General features: G+C 47.4%; 1 protein-coding gene across 1 annotated transcript in view; it reads right to left on the reverse strand.

Annotated features, from left to right (window-relative positions):
• Positions 1-16074, reverse strand: part of LOC309621375 (uncharacterized protein) — a gene marked incomplete at its 5' end in the record, with an annotated part of 93407 nt that overhangs the window by 42224 nt on the left and 35109 nt on the right. The window contains 2 exons of the mRNA XM_082408886.1: positions 113-1420; positions 2766-3457. Coding sequence (XP_082265012.1) covers positions 113-1420; positions 2766-3457 — 2000 coding nt within the window. The remainder of the gene's footprint in view (positions 1-112; positions 1421-2765; positions 3458-16074) is intronic.

Genomic DNA, 16074 nt, shown 5'->3' on the forward strand with positions numbered 1-16074 from the left:
AGTCAGTAGAACCAGGCTGGGCACGGTAAGCCCCAGCAGGCCGATGTGAGGCCAGAGACTGTGGCCTCCGAGGAGCGGGTCGAGCTTGAGTCTTGTCCCAGGCAGAAAAAGGCAGAGGTATCAACTTGACCTTCCCAGGAGGAGGCCGCTCATACTGGGCTGGAGACGGACACTCTGTTTCAGCACTGCTGTCTGGTTTCTGGGCTTGGACTTGCGTTTTCTCAGGACCCTTCCCCTCACGTGGGGTATGCCGCCATGGCTGGATAGCTGGGGGTGGCTGGGGGTCTTTGGGGTTGCTTGACTTTCCCAAGAGCCGACAGGAAGAGAGCCCAGTTTTCGTCTCATTCTTCTTCCCCAGCGCATGAAGAACCTTCACAGACTCCAGCATGCACACGCCAAGGGAGGTTCGAGGCTTTTGAAAGCTCTGTTGGAGAAGCTCAGTTTGGTGTTCCTTTCGCTTCGTGTGGGGGATTGCTGGCTTCTCTTCTGCCTTGACTTTGTTCCCTGACTGCTTGTTCTCCTCAGCCTTGTTTCTCCCTCTGGTCCTTTTGGTCTTTTCCTGCCCGTGGCTCTTAGTTTTGCTGATCTTTCTGGATGCAGCTTTCTGAGGTTTGCCTTGAGAGTGCTTGGCCGTGTTCACAGGAGCCCTGTCACTGACTGCAGCGTGGCATGTAACCACTTCTCCCCCTAACAGGCACTCTGGATTCTTTGGCTGGATTTTGGCCTTGGGAGCGCCACTGATAGGCTCAGAGGCTTTCTGTTTGTTCTTCCTGGGTTGATCAGAGGGAACCTTTATGACACTTGGCTTTTCCTGCACCTGATTCACCTTAATGGCTCTGGTGTCTTTAGCTTTGATCACGTTGGGACCTTGGGATTGATCAAGATCTTTCAAAGGATTAAAGAGCTGGGGAAGGTGAATATCCTCCGCCAGTGTAGTAATGTCTGCAAGACCACTGCTAGGTTCAATCCCATTTTCAAGTGTCCCTAGGTCCTGACGACTCCGGCTGTTCTCTCCCAGATCAGCATTTTCAGAACCAGGCTGCTCCTCTTGGCTGAGGGGATCGGTGCAGGCCAGCGGCTGGTGAATATCAGGGATTCCTAAAGGGAGTAGTGGAGGATCTTGGTTCTCTGTTGGGATCTGGTAGGCATCCAGAGGCTTTGAAAGCTTGGTTTTGATATCATCCACGTGCTTACTCTCTATTTGTCCCTGGCTTGGAGCTGGAGGCAGGGCCAGGAGACGCCTGGCACTCTGGACTGGAGCTGTCACTGAAATGTCCCCAAGTTCAGATGGTGGGTTACTCTCAAGTATGTGGCTGTTTCTGCTACTGCAGGACTTGGGGAGTTCTTGACTTTGTGTCACACAAAACGTCTGGCTTGGAGGTTGCAATCCCAGGGAATTTTTCATCACCAGGGGGGAGGTCTCCATCCCTACAAAGGGATCAAGGGAGAAGTCAGTCCCTGGTAAGTGAGATGCTCCCCCTAAACACCAACACAGCAGTCGTGTACCTTTCAAGGGGTTCAGGGGCAAGATGGGCAAGGCATTTCTACTAACTCTTCTTAAGGATCATGGACAGTGCCCTATGCTACGAGGTAAGCGGTGACTGTTGTAATTCTTACTGGTGAGCCTTTCCTGTCGCTGATTCTCGGCTCGCTTTGTATTTCATAGGACTGTTATAAGTCCAATACAAAATGAGTCTTATTTTTAAAAACCTGAAATGTTTTACAAAGCCTAGCATTCTCATATAGGGTCCTTTCCATTCTCCCCACTTTCCCGAGAGGCCAAGAACACGTCACACCATGAACTAGGAGAGGGGGTAGAGCCCTTGCTGATGAAATACATCAACAAAGACAGAGTCTTAGCCTGCTTGCTCTCTGGACAGGATCTCGGACCACAAGGTCTTCAATCCTGGTATAAATGAAGGAAGTGAGGACAGTTCAACTGGCACTCTCATAACAAGAGTTCTGAAACACCTTCCGAAGAGACTATAGCAGTAGATGAGGGAAGGGAGTGCTACAGTGTGGCAGTACAGGGGGAACGATCGGCTACAGCAGTGAAAAGTGTGGTACCGATTGGTGTGCTCTCGGGGTTCTTGTACATGTAGCATAGATGACCTCTACAGTGGCCCTCCCACCTTCCCACCTGCATTAGGTGTTCTTTTTTTTGTAATTTATGTTTATGTATTTATTTACTGTTTGAACTTATTTATTCTACGTATTTATTTTTTTGGCTGCACTGGGTCTCTCATTGCTGTGCACGGGCTTTCTCTAGTTGGCGGCTAGCGGGGGCTACTCTTGGTTGCGGTGTGCGGGCTTCTCATCGCGGTGGCTTCTCTTTGTTGCGGAGCATGGGCTGTAGGCACGTGGGCTTCGGTAGTTGAGGCTCACGGGCTCTAGAATGCAGGCTCCGTCGTTGTGGCACATGCGCTTAGTTGCTGCACGGCATGTGGGATCTTCGCAGACCAGGGCTCGAACCCGTGTCCCCCGCATTGCATTGGCAGGCGGATTCTTAACCACGGCGCCACCAGGGAAGCCCTAGGTGTTCTCATAGAGAGTCTAAAAACAGAGGGCACTGAGCGAAGGTAGTGGTTATTAAAGGCTCAGGATCTAAATTCTACCTGCCTCTACACCCCTTCCCAGCTGTCGATTTGACCCCATTTTTGAGTGCCGACCTCATTCTTCAACTTTCTCTGGCGTTTGTTATACTCACCTTGAAAACTTGTTTCTGTGATGCGTTGAGCAGACACAGGGTGGCAGACTGCAGAGGTGGAAGCTGGTGGTCGGATATTTGTGGGCTGAATCTCCTTCAGTCCCATTCCCATTTCTGGTTGCCCAGAGGCCCGACTTCCTGTGTATGACGCCGAGCCGTAGGATTGCGGGCAGGAGCCAAGTTCTCCATACAGTAAAGACCCCAGTGTGCCTTGGTTATAGTAATATACCTGGCTTCCGTCCTGGCAGGGAAGTGACAGGCGGCTCTGCCCCTGATTTGGAATCTGAGATGGTGTTCCCTGAGCAAGGCTGGCAGAAAGCGATGGATGTAGAGGGACCATGTTCTTGGCGTCTGAAGTTTTATCATACTGGGCTGCCAGAAACATGGAGGAGGCAGCTGTGTGGCGGTCAGTGAGTGCCAGAGTAAAGTCTCCGAGTGAAGAAGAATTCTTTTCAGTGCTTGCTGTGATGTCCCACTCAAGAACACCTGGATAGGAAGCAGCTGAAGTGGAGATCTGGCTGTGGTCAGTAACTCCAGATAACATAGTCGTGCTAGAATGTTGGTAAAGGTAGGCACTACCCATGAGTGTCTGGAAAGGGGTACCGGTAGCCGATGCCGAACTGACGGCAGGGGCAGAGACTCTGGAGAAGTTGCAGACACTTCGTGTTAGGGAAGTTGCATTGCTCACCACAGGAGGAGAATGCTGCAGAGAATTTAGAGTTCCAAGTAGAGATGGATGTTGGAAATTTTCTGTAAGAACAAGAGGGTCATGAAAAACTCAGGGAGGTTGAGAAATTCTCACTACGTTTGAGGAACGGCATCATCTGAAGGTTCTTGCTATCAGGACACCTCTACTATCACTACTTCCTGAGAAACCCAAAATCAGACAGTTAATGATGGCTGTAAGGACTGAGCAGTTTTCCACTCTTCTCTATTAACTGCCTGTGCTCCCATCTTGGGCACAGACGGGCAGAAGAGCCAAGTGGTGTGGTTCAGAGATTGTTCTCTAGGCTGGAAGCAACCTTCTCCCTGCCCTGTCTTTCCCTTCAGCCTGCACTCGTATTGACTTCTATGCTATTTCCTAGACTGGAAGCATTTTAGAACTAGGAGGCCCTTAGAGAACTTCGATGTTCTCAGTCTCATTTCGTGAGTAAGGAAACTGAGGCTCAGAGAGGTCGGGTTGACTTGTTCAAGTTCTCTCATTATGTTAGTATCATTACCAGGTTTCAGAACCTAAGTATCCTGACTTCCTTGCCAGGACTCCACTCTGAGCATGATACTGCCAGAAAGCAGGAGAAATAGAACTTATAATATAGGCATTTTTTTTGTCCATTAGAAAACAGTACGGCTATTACCATGGTCGTCTTCAGTGTCTCCCTTTGCTTGTGCAGTTCCCACGCTATTACCTAGAGGTGACGTACAGCTCAGTCCAACTGGTGAATTGAAAGAGTCATTTTTGCCCTCTTCAAGCCTGGTTTCTCATCCTACCTCAAAATGATTACCCGAAAGTGGATTTCTTAAGTGCTTTTGGAAAGGGAAAAGTTATCTGATTACTTCAGATTCCTCACCTATAAAGTGGTTATAACACCACCACCAATAATAATAGCAGTAATAATTAATAGATGAATAAGCTGATCTATTGCGTATGATTTATATGGAGGAAGATACAATAAGTTCTAGAAAGACAAAGAAAAATCATGACAAGCATATTACGTTAACGAAAAAGAAATCCATAGATATTAATGAAAACTGGGGTATGTGGCAAGTATCGAAGCCTAATGAATTTACTAACAAATGGCATTCTGTACTATCCATGCAATATTATGAAAGTGAATTTTGCCCACTCTATTTTAGTGAATACTATTAACCAGAAGACACGATGGAGGTGATAGAGGTGAATGAATTCCTAGCCAATGCATACAGACAGAGAAGGTATGTCAGTAAAAAATGCATAACAAGCAACAGAATGCAATAAATGTGCATGTATAGGTAGCCACAACACATATAGACAAGTATTTCAATGAAAACCGGTACGAAGCAGACAGCAAAATAATAAGTGTAAAAGAGTTTCATTATTGTGCTCCTTCATATTTTTACCCAGCAAGTAAGAGGTATTAAGCCTAGGAGAAATATATATTTCAATGAATATAGCTTATATAATAAGCAGAAAGGAAGCTTAAAATGTATCAGGAAGGTTTTTGGATTTATCCTAGAACTTAGATTAGAATCATCTTCAGCATCCAAGAAGATGGCATCCCAAAACCTCAAAAAACCATCATGCCTAGAATCCAATTAAAAAAGATTTTCAAATGTAAGAAAATCCACAGGACTCCACAATATGGTTTTCGATAAACGTGGATGTTTGTTTGTTTTGTTTCTTTGGCCGCGCCGCGTGGCCCTGGCCGTGAAAGCACCGAGTCCTAAGCACTGGACCGCCAGGGAATTCCCTAAGTGGGGGGAATTAGAGATGTGGGGCTTGACTTTTTCTTCTTCTTCTTCTTCTTCTTCGGTAGCTAAGATCTACAAGCGAACGATGGCTGTTGATCAATGTGCTCTCTGTGTTAGGAAGGAAATAACTGTAAAAATGAAAAGCAGCCTTGCCTTAGAACCTACATATCACACCAAGGAAAATAGTCCTTCTGATTCAATTTAGAAGATATCACTTAAAATGTTGAATTGGTGAAATGTCTACCTAGTTTAAAAATTAGAAAGAATAAAACACTGAAAAGCAGCCCCCTAGATAACCACTGTGGTTGCTTGTTTATAGGAGGCATCATTTCTAAAACGTATTTCTAAAATGTTTATATTCAAAACTGTCAAGTGGCCAACTGTATTCAGAGAGGCAATAAAAGAAAGAAAACGGAGTATGACTTTTCTGATAAGCTGCCTTTCCTGGTGATCCCCTGTTCTGGCCTTACTTTCCTTCTTAGTCTGTTAATGTAAGGGTTTGCTACCATCAACTTGGTTTTGCCCTGCTCTGAGCAGGTTTCCCTCTGTGCTGTTTCTGCTTTAATTGAAAATCTTTGGTTCCCATCAGCATTCCATTGCAAACTCCGTTTTTCTTGAGAGCTCCTCTATGCTTTCCCTCTTCATTCTTACATTTTCTCCCATCTCTTGGTGCCTGTTGGCCTGTGCTAATGAAAACCATCCTAAACTTCCTTACGCTCGACTCTGTGCCTCCCTGTAGAGCCCAGTACTCTCCATCCTCTCTCCCTATTCTCTCTTTTCAACTAGTCGAAATCCTAGTGGAGGGAGACCATTAGAGATGAAACATCTTGGTATATATTGCTAGTTTTCTATGTCCCCTGGCTTTTCTATGTTTCTGTTGAAACACTCTTGTGAAGTGTCTGATTTCGTTTTCTACATGGGTACCCTTTAAGGCTCAATACTGGAAAAGAAGGGGATCAGAGTGATCAACCCAACGTGGTATCCTAACGTAACAGTTAAGGAAAGCAACAGGCTTTGTGAGACAGCCAGTGATTTGTCCAAAGTCACACAGATAGTAAACGTCAAAGTCAAAACTGAAATTAGGTCTCCAGACGTGTAGTTCAATACTTTCCCTCATTATTCCATGCTATTTTGAATCTCCTACTCAATTTAGGGGCAAAAGAAATCGAACGCAAAACTTTCCAAAGTTTCTTTTCTTACCTGACATGGTCAGAGAAGAGGAAGCATCCACTGCAGGTACCAGGGATGAGGAGACAACACTAGAGGATGTCCGAGTGGCTGCAGCTGAACGGCGCACGTGTCCAGTACAGAGGTCACTGGTTACTGGTCCAAACAGCTCCACGGAAACCCCAAGACTCTACCAAGTGGTAGTAGGTTTGGTAGGAGAGTGATGTCACAAAGCAGGCAGTTGAAAGGTATGAGAGAGCCAATAGGGAGGTCCGATCCCCAACAGGAAGGCGGGCTTGGGTGAAGAGAGTGTAGGAGAGCTAAAACAACACCTGAGTTTCTGAGCTCTGGGGAGGAAATCCTAGAAGACAGATTTACCTCCCCCAGGCTCTTCCATTAGGGAAATCATTGCAACATTTCTTACAGACGTTCATTAATACACTGAACTAAGAGTTACTTATATTCTACAGAGTATTCTATTTTATGTATCATATACTTAGAGCTATATAGATCTTCTTTAATTAATAATCCTTAGGAAGGAAAGAGCCATCTAGTTTGAACTATTACAGTTGTTCTGAAATCATATGTGTCTAATGAGTGAACTGATAGCAGCTTTTAAGGAGCCAAAGTAGGGATTAAGAAGCTCTTTTTGTAACTTGGTTCAAGAGTAGGGTGAAGTTTGTTGAGTGTACCTTGTGGAGAATGTTGTGGTCCAAGGCTCTTCTCTTTTAGTTTCTTCTCCTTGACTCCTACCTTCCTTGGGCTGGGCTAGGCTGGGGGCCAGGTTGGACTTGCGACTTAACGTTTCTCTTCCGCTTTCTCTTTTTTTTTTTTCTTCCATTATGGGCATTGCTTCGAGGACAAGCCTTGATCTTGCATTGGACGTTACTTCCTGTCAACTTCCAGCAGCAGGAGTCTTCTTTTCAGTGCTTGATGCTTCACGAAATAGACTCTGCCCGTTGGCAGCAAATACCAGAGAGCTAGGAGACAGAGCTGGTTGCAGACCTTTCCTCTTCCAGCCTTTGGTTGCAATTGTTTGGCCCATAATTTGCTAGCTCTAGTTCCTTGGGCCACACAGGTATCCTGCCATCTCCAGCTCTTGTTATATGTGAGAGACATTCTGAACACTGTCCCTTTTTCTTTGCACAGAAGTATATACAGTGTGGCAGTTACTGTAATCTCCTCCGCCTTGCAAACAGCCACTCTAGAATCTTGGACCTCTAGGACTCTCTGTCTTGCATGCTTGGGGGCAAGGCCAAGCAAAATGAAGAGGAGAATAATTAGAGAAAGAGGAGGACGTTGGTGGAGAATTGGGAGCAGGTAAGGTGAAAGGGCACAGGAGAAAAGAGATGCATGTAGACTTTTTGGTTTCTGTGGGAAACAGGTTGACACACTTGGGCCTCATTTGGTATTAACAGAACAGAGAGTTAAAGATCTAAGTAGCTAGATAGTGTGCAGCAACTGCCATGAAGTCTGTACACTGAAGAGAACAGTCTCACATCTAGTTTTCATTTTGTTTTATGTCATAGTACCTTATTTATAGCATTCACTGGTGTGTTTGTAGAATACAGATGTTTTCAAATGCTCTGGTTTTGTCTACATGGTTATCTCCTTGTCCTGTTTGTAAGGAATCCAACATTGTAAGACATATTGCATGTTTTTCTCTTGACGATTGTTGACCTTGAAGCGTCATGAACTAACTTGAGCTGTTGGATTCTGTGGAGAAACGTTCAAAAGGGTCTGTGAAAAAGGCACTGTGGTGAGTCGCATTATGCACCCGAGCGTAAGGAGCAGATATCTGCCACCAGCCCAGCTTGGCCTGGATTGCCTCTGTTTTAGTTCCCCTGGTTAGTGCTTTTCTCCCTAACCACTCTTGTGACTGTGATAATGTGAGTAAGGGCGGAGTTGCTAATGATCTATGTGTGAGGTAAGCTGGTTTGAGGGAGGAAATCTATGGACCTAGTCATTTTCCTTGGTGGTAAGCTTTCAGGGGTGCAGAGATTGATCTTCCTGGGGCCTTTTCTGGTCCCAGGAAGATATCGCATAGATGGGACCTCCCAAGACACACATTGAATCTTTAGGCCTGTTTTTCCTATTATGAGGTACGAGTTTCTTCACTGATGGGGATGATGCTTATCTGAGAAGAAATTGTGAAAGGTGGTGTAGTGTAGAGGTGTGGCTTAAGCTTTTAAGTTTTCCTCCAGGTTTTTCCCCTAAGCTTCCTACTTCGGACGGCCTACTTACATGATACTAGTAGGTGATGTCCGGCTAACAGCTTCCTAAATATACCTGCAAGCCAGATCAGTGTCTCTTTTCTCTGTATTCCCATGGAAATCAAGAGTCCCGCCGAATTTTCCATCGAAACAGTTGATTTGTGTTGTCTCTAGGAATTCTAAAGGGCGTACCGTTGCTTCCTAACCGGTGTCATTTGGGAGATCTGCCTCTGTACGTTCAAATGATTAATTTTGAGACTTTGCTCATGTGTGCAGTAAACCCTTGAATTCCCTAAGACCTTCCTTTCCTCCATCTCCTACCCCATTAAGCCCGCTTCAGTTCATCTCCTGAATTTCTTTGGAATCTGTCAGCCAGCTCTTCCTCAACTTCCTAATACTGAACTTGCCTGTCTGTTGCGATTAGGTCCTAACTAGTGTCCATATATCTTGTTTCCTTCCAATCCACTCTTCACACAAGAGACCTTCAAAGCAAGTTGGAACGTTGCTCATAAACATCGCTCACAAACATTGTTTTGAGAATAGAAAACACACTGTTGGCCTTTAAGACTCTGCGTGGTCTAGAATCCTCTCTGCTTCTCTAGCCCCATCTTGTGCCACTTTTGCCCTCACTTTCTATGCTTCAGATACACTGAATTAACCTTAGTTCTCACTCATCTGACAGAAGTCAGTTCAGATACTATTTTTCACTGTGATTCCTAGCATTAAGGAATTTGATTATCAGGTTTTGTATGAGGACTATTTCATCAGGGGTACAGAAGTTCTGGCCATCTCTGGTTTTGGATATCCCTTATTTGTTGAGACCTTTGCGTTGTTTGGTTGCCTTTTGTCTGTTTTCCAGATGGGAAAACAGGAACAAGGGAAGTATAGGTTATTACTAGGTGGGGTTGAACAAGTGGAGCAGCAAACTGCAAAGCAGAAAGAAGAGGGACGTACTATAGAGGGATATGACTTCCATTCTCAAGGCGCCTGCATCCTGTGCAGGGAGACAGCCTAACATAAAATGTGCCTAACAACAAATATATTGACTTCTTACTAAAAATCTCCAGTTCATAGAACCGAGGGGTTTGTACCTTCTCCTTTAAAAGTGATAGTCCTGGGACTTCCCCGGTGGTCCCGTGGTGAAGACTCTGCGCTTCCAATGCAGCAGGCGTGGGTTCAATCCCTGGTTGGGGAGCTAAGATCCCACATGCTGCGCAGCCAAAGAAATTTTTGTCGAACGTTATACTCCTGTATTGTTGGCTTTAGTGGTTTAGATTTTGTTGTACTGTTAAGAAGATTTCAGTTTATTTACCGGGAACAAACAACACATAATGTAAAAATAGTTTCCCAGAAACGATTTCCATCATTCTCTTCCTCCCTTTCTCCCGCAGACTGGTGTTTCACCTTGACAAGTTCTCTGTCATTCCATAGGAAAGCTGTCTGGCTTGGAGGTTGCAATCCCAGGGAATTTTTCATCAGCGGGGAAGTCTCCATCACTACAGAGGAATCAAGGGAGAAGTCAGTCCCTGGTAAGTGAGATGCTCCCCCTAAACACCAACACAGCAGTCGTGTACCTTTCAAGGGGTTCAGGGGCAAGATGGGCAAGGCATTTCTACTAACTCTTCTTAAGGATCACGGACAGTGCCCTATGCTACGAGGTAAGCGGTGACTGCTGTAGTTCTTACTGGTGATCCTTTCCTGTCACTGATTCTCGGCCTTCTTTGTATTTCATAGGACTGTTGTCAGTCCAATACAAAATGAGTCTTATTTTTAAAAACCTGAAATGTTTTACAGAGCCTAGCATTCTCATATAGGGTCCTTTCCATTCTCCCCACTTTCCCGAGAGGCCAAGAACACTTCACACCATGAACTAGGAGAGGGGGTAGAGCCCTTTCTGATGAAATACATCAACAAAGACAGAGCCTTAGCCTGCTTGCTCTCTGGACAGGATCTCGGACCACAAGGTCTTCAATCCTGGTATAAATGAAGGAAGTGAGGACAGTTCAACTGGCACTCTGATAACAAGAGTTCGGAAACACCTTCCAAAGAGACTATAGCAGTAGATGAGGGAAGGGAGTGCTACAGTGTGGCAGTACAGGGGGAATGATCGGCTACAGCAGTGAAAAGTGTGGTACCGATTGGTGTGCTCTCGGGGTTCTTGTACATGTAGCATAGATGACCTCTACAGTGGCCCTCCCACCTTCCCACCTGCATTAGGTGTTCTTTTTTTTTGTAATTTATGTTTATGTATTTATTTACTGTTTGAACTTATTTATTCTACGTATTTATGTTTTTGGCTGCACTGGGTCTCTCATTGCTGTGCACGGGCTTTCTCTAGTTGGCGGCTAGCGGGGGCTACTCTCGGTTGCGGTGTGCGGGCATCTCATCGCGGTGGCTTCTCTTGTTGCGGAGCATGGGCTCTAGGCACGTGGGCTTCGGTAGTTGAGGCTCACGGGCTCTAGAATGCAGGCTCCGTCGTCGTGGCACATGCGCTTAGTTGCTGCACGGCATGTGGGATCTTCGCAGACCAGGGCTCGAACCCGTGTCCCCTGCATTGGCAGGCGCCACCAGGGAAGCCCTAGGTGTTCTCATATAGAGTCTAAAAACAGAGAGCACTGAGAGAAGGTAGTGGTTATTAAAGGCTCAGGATCTAAATTCTACCTGTCTCTACACCCCTTCCCAGCTGTCGATTTGACCCCATTTTTGAATGCTGACCTCATTGTTCAACTTTTCTCTGCCGTCTGTATACTCACCTTGAAAACTTGTTTCTGTGATGCGTTGAGCAGACACAGGGTGGCAGATTGCAGAGGTGGAAGCTGGTGGTCGGATATTTGTGGGCTGAATCTCCTTCAGTCCCATTCCCATTTCTGGTTGCCCAGAGGCCCTACTTCCTGTGTGTGACGCCGAGCCGTAGGATTGCGGGCAGGAGCCAAGTTCTCCATACAGTAAAGACCCCAGTGTGCCTTGGTTATAGTAATATACCTGGCTTCCTTCCTGGCAGGGAAGTGACAGGCGGCTATGCCCCTGCTTTGTTCGTGGGCCTCCTGATCCAGCAGTTCCCTTGGCTCTGCCCCTGTCGTCAGCTGCCCCTAGGATAACTCTGAGCCCTAGCCACTTCTCTGGTAGATTTCCCTATTCCCCCACTACAGTCACACCTGAATAAGGCAACTCAGACCTTTCAGAGATGTGTCCTGAACCTCTTGTTTTCTGAAATACCTATCTGGTGGTTGTGAGACTTAAGGCCAGCGTCCCCGAGAGACTTTTTCTATTTCTCCTAGTAAACCTAGACTCATCTTCTGTCACCTTCAACTCTACTCCAATTGTGTTCTTTCAACCCAGACCTCTGACCCTGCTTTTTACTTCTGCCATTTCATCCTCGCTCCTGCTTCCTTTCCTAAATCCATACGTCTCTTTTGGCCTTCCTAGCCCTGGGCCAAGTTCCTTCCTCTTTGCTCAGTTTTTACCCCTTTCCTTCATTCTCCCATCCAACTTTCAGTCCTTCCTTTCTCACGCCCCAGTTAGCAGCATCTGAAAATTCGAAAGGTTTGTTACTCGTCTATTAATTGTATTCCATTTACTTACTCAGTTCTATACCTGTCTTACCTGTGTATGGAAGAACAGCTGGTAGCCAAGGTGGCACCAAGAATCCTAGCAGCTCTCACTTGACGTATCCGTAGTAGTCGGCAATTTCCATTTCGTTTTCCCTCTCGGTGAAAAATTGCAGCTTGCCCGAAGAGGTGTATCTGGCAGCATTCTCCCGTTGTTGTTGAGCCCGCCTCTTCATGGCCTCTCGCTCTGGCCTCTGCTCTTGTTCGATGGGCTTTGACATGACTGGCTCAGGCACGTTGGGTTCCCTCCATGGAACTCGTTGCTTGCTGAAGTCTTGGAGTAGAAAGTGGGTTTGGAGCTTGGGTGGGGACTGGCGCTTATTCACAGCAGGGGGAACAGGCTCCCGCTGGAGAGGAGCGCCAGATGAAGTTTTGGAGGGTGCAGGCCTAGGAGCAGCAGACTGAGGGACACGAGGCTGGGTATGGTTGGTCCAAGCCGGTTGGGTTGGGTTGGTCACAGTTGGCTGAGCTGGTTTGGCGGGGCCTGGCAAAGAGGCAGGAGCTGGCTGGGATGAATTGGCTGCAGCAGGTTGAGCTGAGTCAGTAGAACCAGGCTGGGCACGGTAAGCCCCAGCAGGCCGATGTGAGGCCAGAGACTGTGGCCTCCGAGGAGCGGGTCGAGCTTGAGGCTTGTCCCAGGCAGAAAAAGGCAGAGGTATCAACTTGACCTTCCCAGGAGGAGGCCGCTCATACTGGGCTGGAGACGGACACTCTGTTTCAGCACTGCTGTCTGGTTTCTGGGCTTGGACTTGCGTTTTCTCAGGACCCTTCCCCTCACGTGGGGTATGCCGCCATGGCTGGATAGCTGGGGGTGGCTGGGGGTCTTTGGGGTTGCTTGACTTTCCCAAGAGCCGACAGGAAGAGAGCCCAGTTTTCGTCTCATTCTTCTTCCCCAGCGCATGAAGAACCTTCACAGACTCCAGCATGCGCACGCCAAGGGAGGTTCGAGGCTTTTGAAAGCTCTGTTGGAGAAGCTCAGTTTGGTGTTCCTTTCGCTTCGTGTGGGGGATTGCTGGCTTCTCTTCTGCCTTGACTTTGTTCCCTGACTGCTTGTTCTCCTCAGCCTTGTTTCTCCCTCTGGTCCTTTTGGTCTTTTCCTGCCCGTGGCTCTTAGTTTTGCTGATCTTTCTGGATGCAGCTTTCTGAGGTTTGCCTTGAGAGTGCTTGGCCGTGTTCACAGGAGCCCTGTCACTGACTGCAGCGTGGCATGTAACCACTTCTCCCCCTAACAGGCACTCTGGATTCTTTGGCTGGATTTTGGCCTTGGGAGCGCCACTGATAGGCTCAGAGGCTTTCTGTTTGTTCTTCCTGGGTTGATCAGAGGGAACCTTTATGACACTTGGCTTTTCCTGCACCTGATTCACCTTAATGGCTCTGGTGTCTTTAGCTTTGATCACGTTGGGACCTTGGGATTGATCAAGATCTTTCAAAGGATTAAAGAGCTGGGGAAGGTGAATATCCTCCGCCAGTGTAGTAATGTCTGCAAGACCACTGCTAGGTTCAATCCCATTTTCAAGTGTCCCTAGGTCCTGACGACTCCGGCTGTTCTCTCCCAGATCAGCATTTTCAGAACCAGGCTGCTCCTCTTGGCTGAGGGGATCGGTGCAGGCCAGCGGCTGGTGAATATCAGGGATTCCTAAAGGGAGTAGTGGAGGATCTTGGTTCTCTGTTGGGATCTGGTAGGCATCCAGAGGCTTTGAAAGCTTGGTTTTGATATCATCCACGTGCTTACTCTCTATTTGTCCCTGGCTTGGAGCTGGAGGCAGGGCCAGGAGACGCCTGGCACTCTGGACTGGAGCTGTCACTGAAATGTCCCCAAGTTCAGATGGTGGGTTACTCTCAAGTATGTGGCTGTTTCTGCTACTGCAGGACTTGGGGAGTTCTTGACTTTGTGTCACACAAAACGTCTGGCTTGGAGGTTGCAATCCCAGGGAATTTTTCATCACCAGGGGGGAGGTCTCCATCCCTACAAAGGGATCAAGGGAGAAGTCAGTCCCTGGTAAGTGAGATGCTCCCCCTAAACACCAACACAGCAGTCGTGTACCTTTCAAGGGGTTCAGGGGCAAGATGGGCAAGGCATTTCTACTAACTCTTCTTAAGGATCATGGACAGTGCCCTATGCTACGAGGTAAGCGGTGACTGTTGTAATTCTTACTGGTGAGCCTTTCCTGTCGCTGATTCTCGGCTCGCTTTGTATTTCATAGGACTGTTATAAGTCCAATACAAAATGAGTCTTATTTTTAAAAACCTGAAATGTTTTACAAAGCCTAGCATTCTCATATAGGGTCCTTTCCATTCTCCCCACTTTCCCGAGAGGCCAAGAACACGTCACACCATGAACTAGGAGAGGGGGTAGAGCCCTTGCTGATGAAATACATCAACAAAGACAGAGTCTTAGCCTGCTTGCTCTCTGGACAGGATCTCGGACCACAAGGTCTTCAATCCTGGTATAAATGAAGGAAGTGAGGACAGTTCAACTGGCACTCTCATAACAAGAGTTCTGAAACACCTTCCGAAGAGACTGTAGCAGTAGATGAGGGAAGGGAGTGCTACAGTGTGGCAGTACAGGGGGAACGATCGGCTACAGCAGTGAAAAGTGTGGTACCGATTGGTGTGCTCTCGGGGTTCTTGTACATGTAGCATAGATGACCTCTACAGTGGCCCTCCCACCTTCCCACCTGCATTAGGTGTTCTTTTTTTTGTAATTTATGTTTATGTATTTATTTACTGTTTGAACTTATTTATTCTACGTATTTATTTTTTTGGCTGCACTGGGTCTCTCATTGCTGTGCACGGGCTTTCTCTAGTTGGCGGCTAGCGGGGGCTACTCTTGGTTGCGGTGTGCGGGCTTCTCATCGCGGTGGCTTCTCTTTGTTGCGGAGCATGGGTTGTAGGCACGTGGGCTTCGGTAGTAGAGGCTCACGGGCTCTAGAATGCAGGCTCCGTCGTTGTGGCACATGCGCTTAGTTGCTGCACGGCATGTGGGATCTTCGCAGACCAGGGCTCGAACCCGTGTCCCCCGCATTGCATTGGCAGGCGGATTCTTAACCACGGCGCCACCAGGGAAGCCCTAGGTGTTCTCATAGAGAGTCTAAAAACAGAGGGCACTGAGCGAAGGTAGTGGTTATTAAAGGCTCAGGATCTGAATTCTACCTGCCTCTACACCCCTTCCCAGCTGTCGATTTGACCCCATTTTTGAATGCCGACCTCATTCTTCAACTTTCTCTGGCGTTTGTTATACTCACCTTGAAAACTTGTTTCTGTGATGCGTTGAGCAGACACAGGGTGGCAGACTGCAGAGGTGGAAGCTGGTGGTCGGATATTTGTGGGCTGAATCTCCTTCGGTCCCATTCCCATTTCTGGTTGCCCAGAGGCCCGACTTCCTGTGTATGACGCCGAGCCGTAGGATTGCGGGCAGGAGCCAAGTTCTCCATACAGTAAAGACCCCAGTGTGCCTTGGTTATAGTAATATACCTGGCTCCCTTCCTGGCAGGGAAGTGGCAGGCGGCTCTGCCCCTGATTTGGAATCTGAGATGGTGTTCCCTGAGCAAGGCTGGCAGAAAGCGATGGATGTAGAGGGACCATGTTCTTGGCGTCTGAAGTTTTATCATCCTGGGCTGCCAGAAACATGGAGGAGGCAGCTGTGTGGCGGTCAGTGAGTGCCAGAGTAAAGTCTCCGAGTGAAGAAGAATTCTTTTCAGTGCTTGCTGTGATGTCCCACTCAAGAACACCTGGATAGGAAGCAGCTGAAGTGGAGATCTGGCTGTGGTCAGTAACTCCAGATAACATAGTCGTGCTAGAATGTTGGTAAAGGTAGGCACTACCCATGAGTGTCTGGAAAGGGGTACCAGTAGCCGATGCCGAACTGACGGCAGGGGCAGAGACTCTGGAGAAGTTGCAGACACTTCGTGTTAGGGAAGTTGCATTGCTC

The sequence above is a fragment of the Balaenoptera borealis genome (assembly GCF_965194805.1).
Source record: "Balaenoptera borealis genome assembly, contig: HAP1_SCAFFOLD_362, whole genome shotgun sequence".
NCBI classification, from domain to species: Eukaryota; Metazoa; Chordata; class Mammalia; order Artiodactyla; family Balaenopteridae; genus Balaenoptera; species Balaenoptera borealis.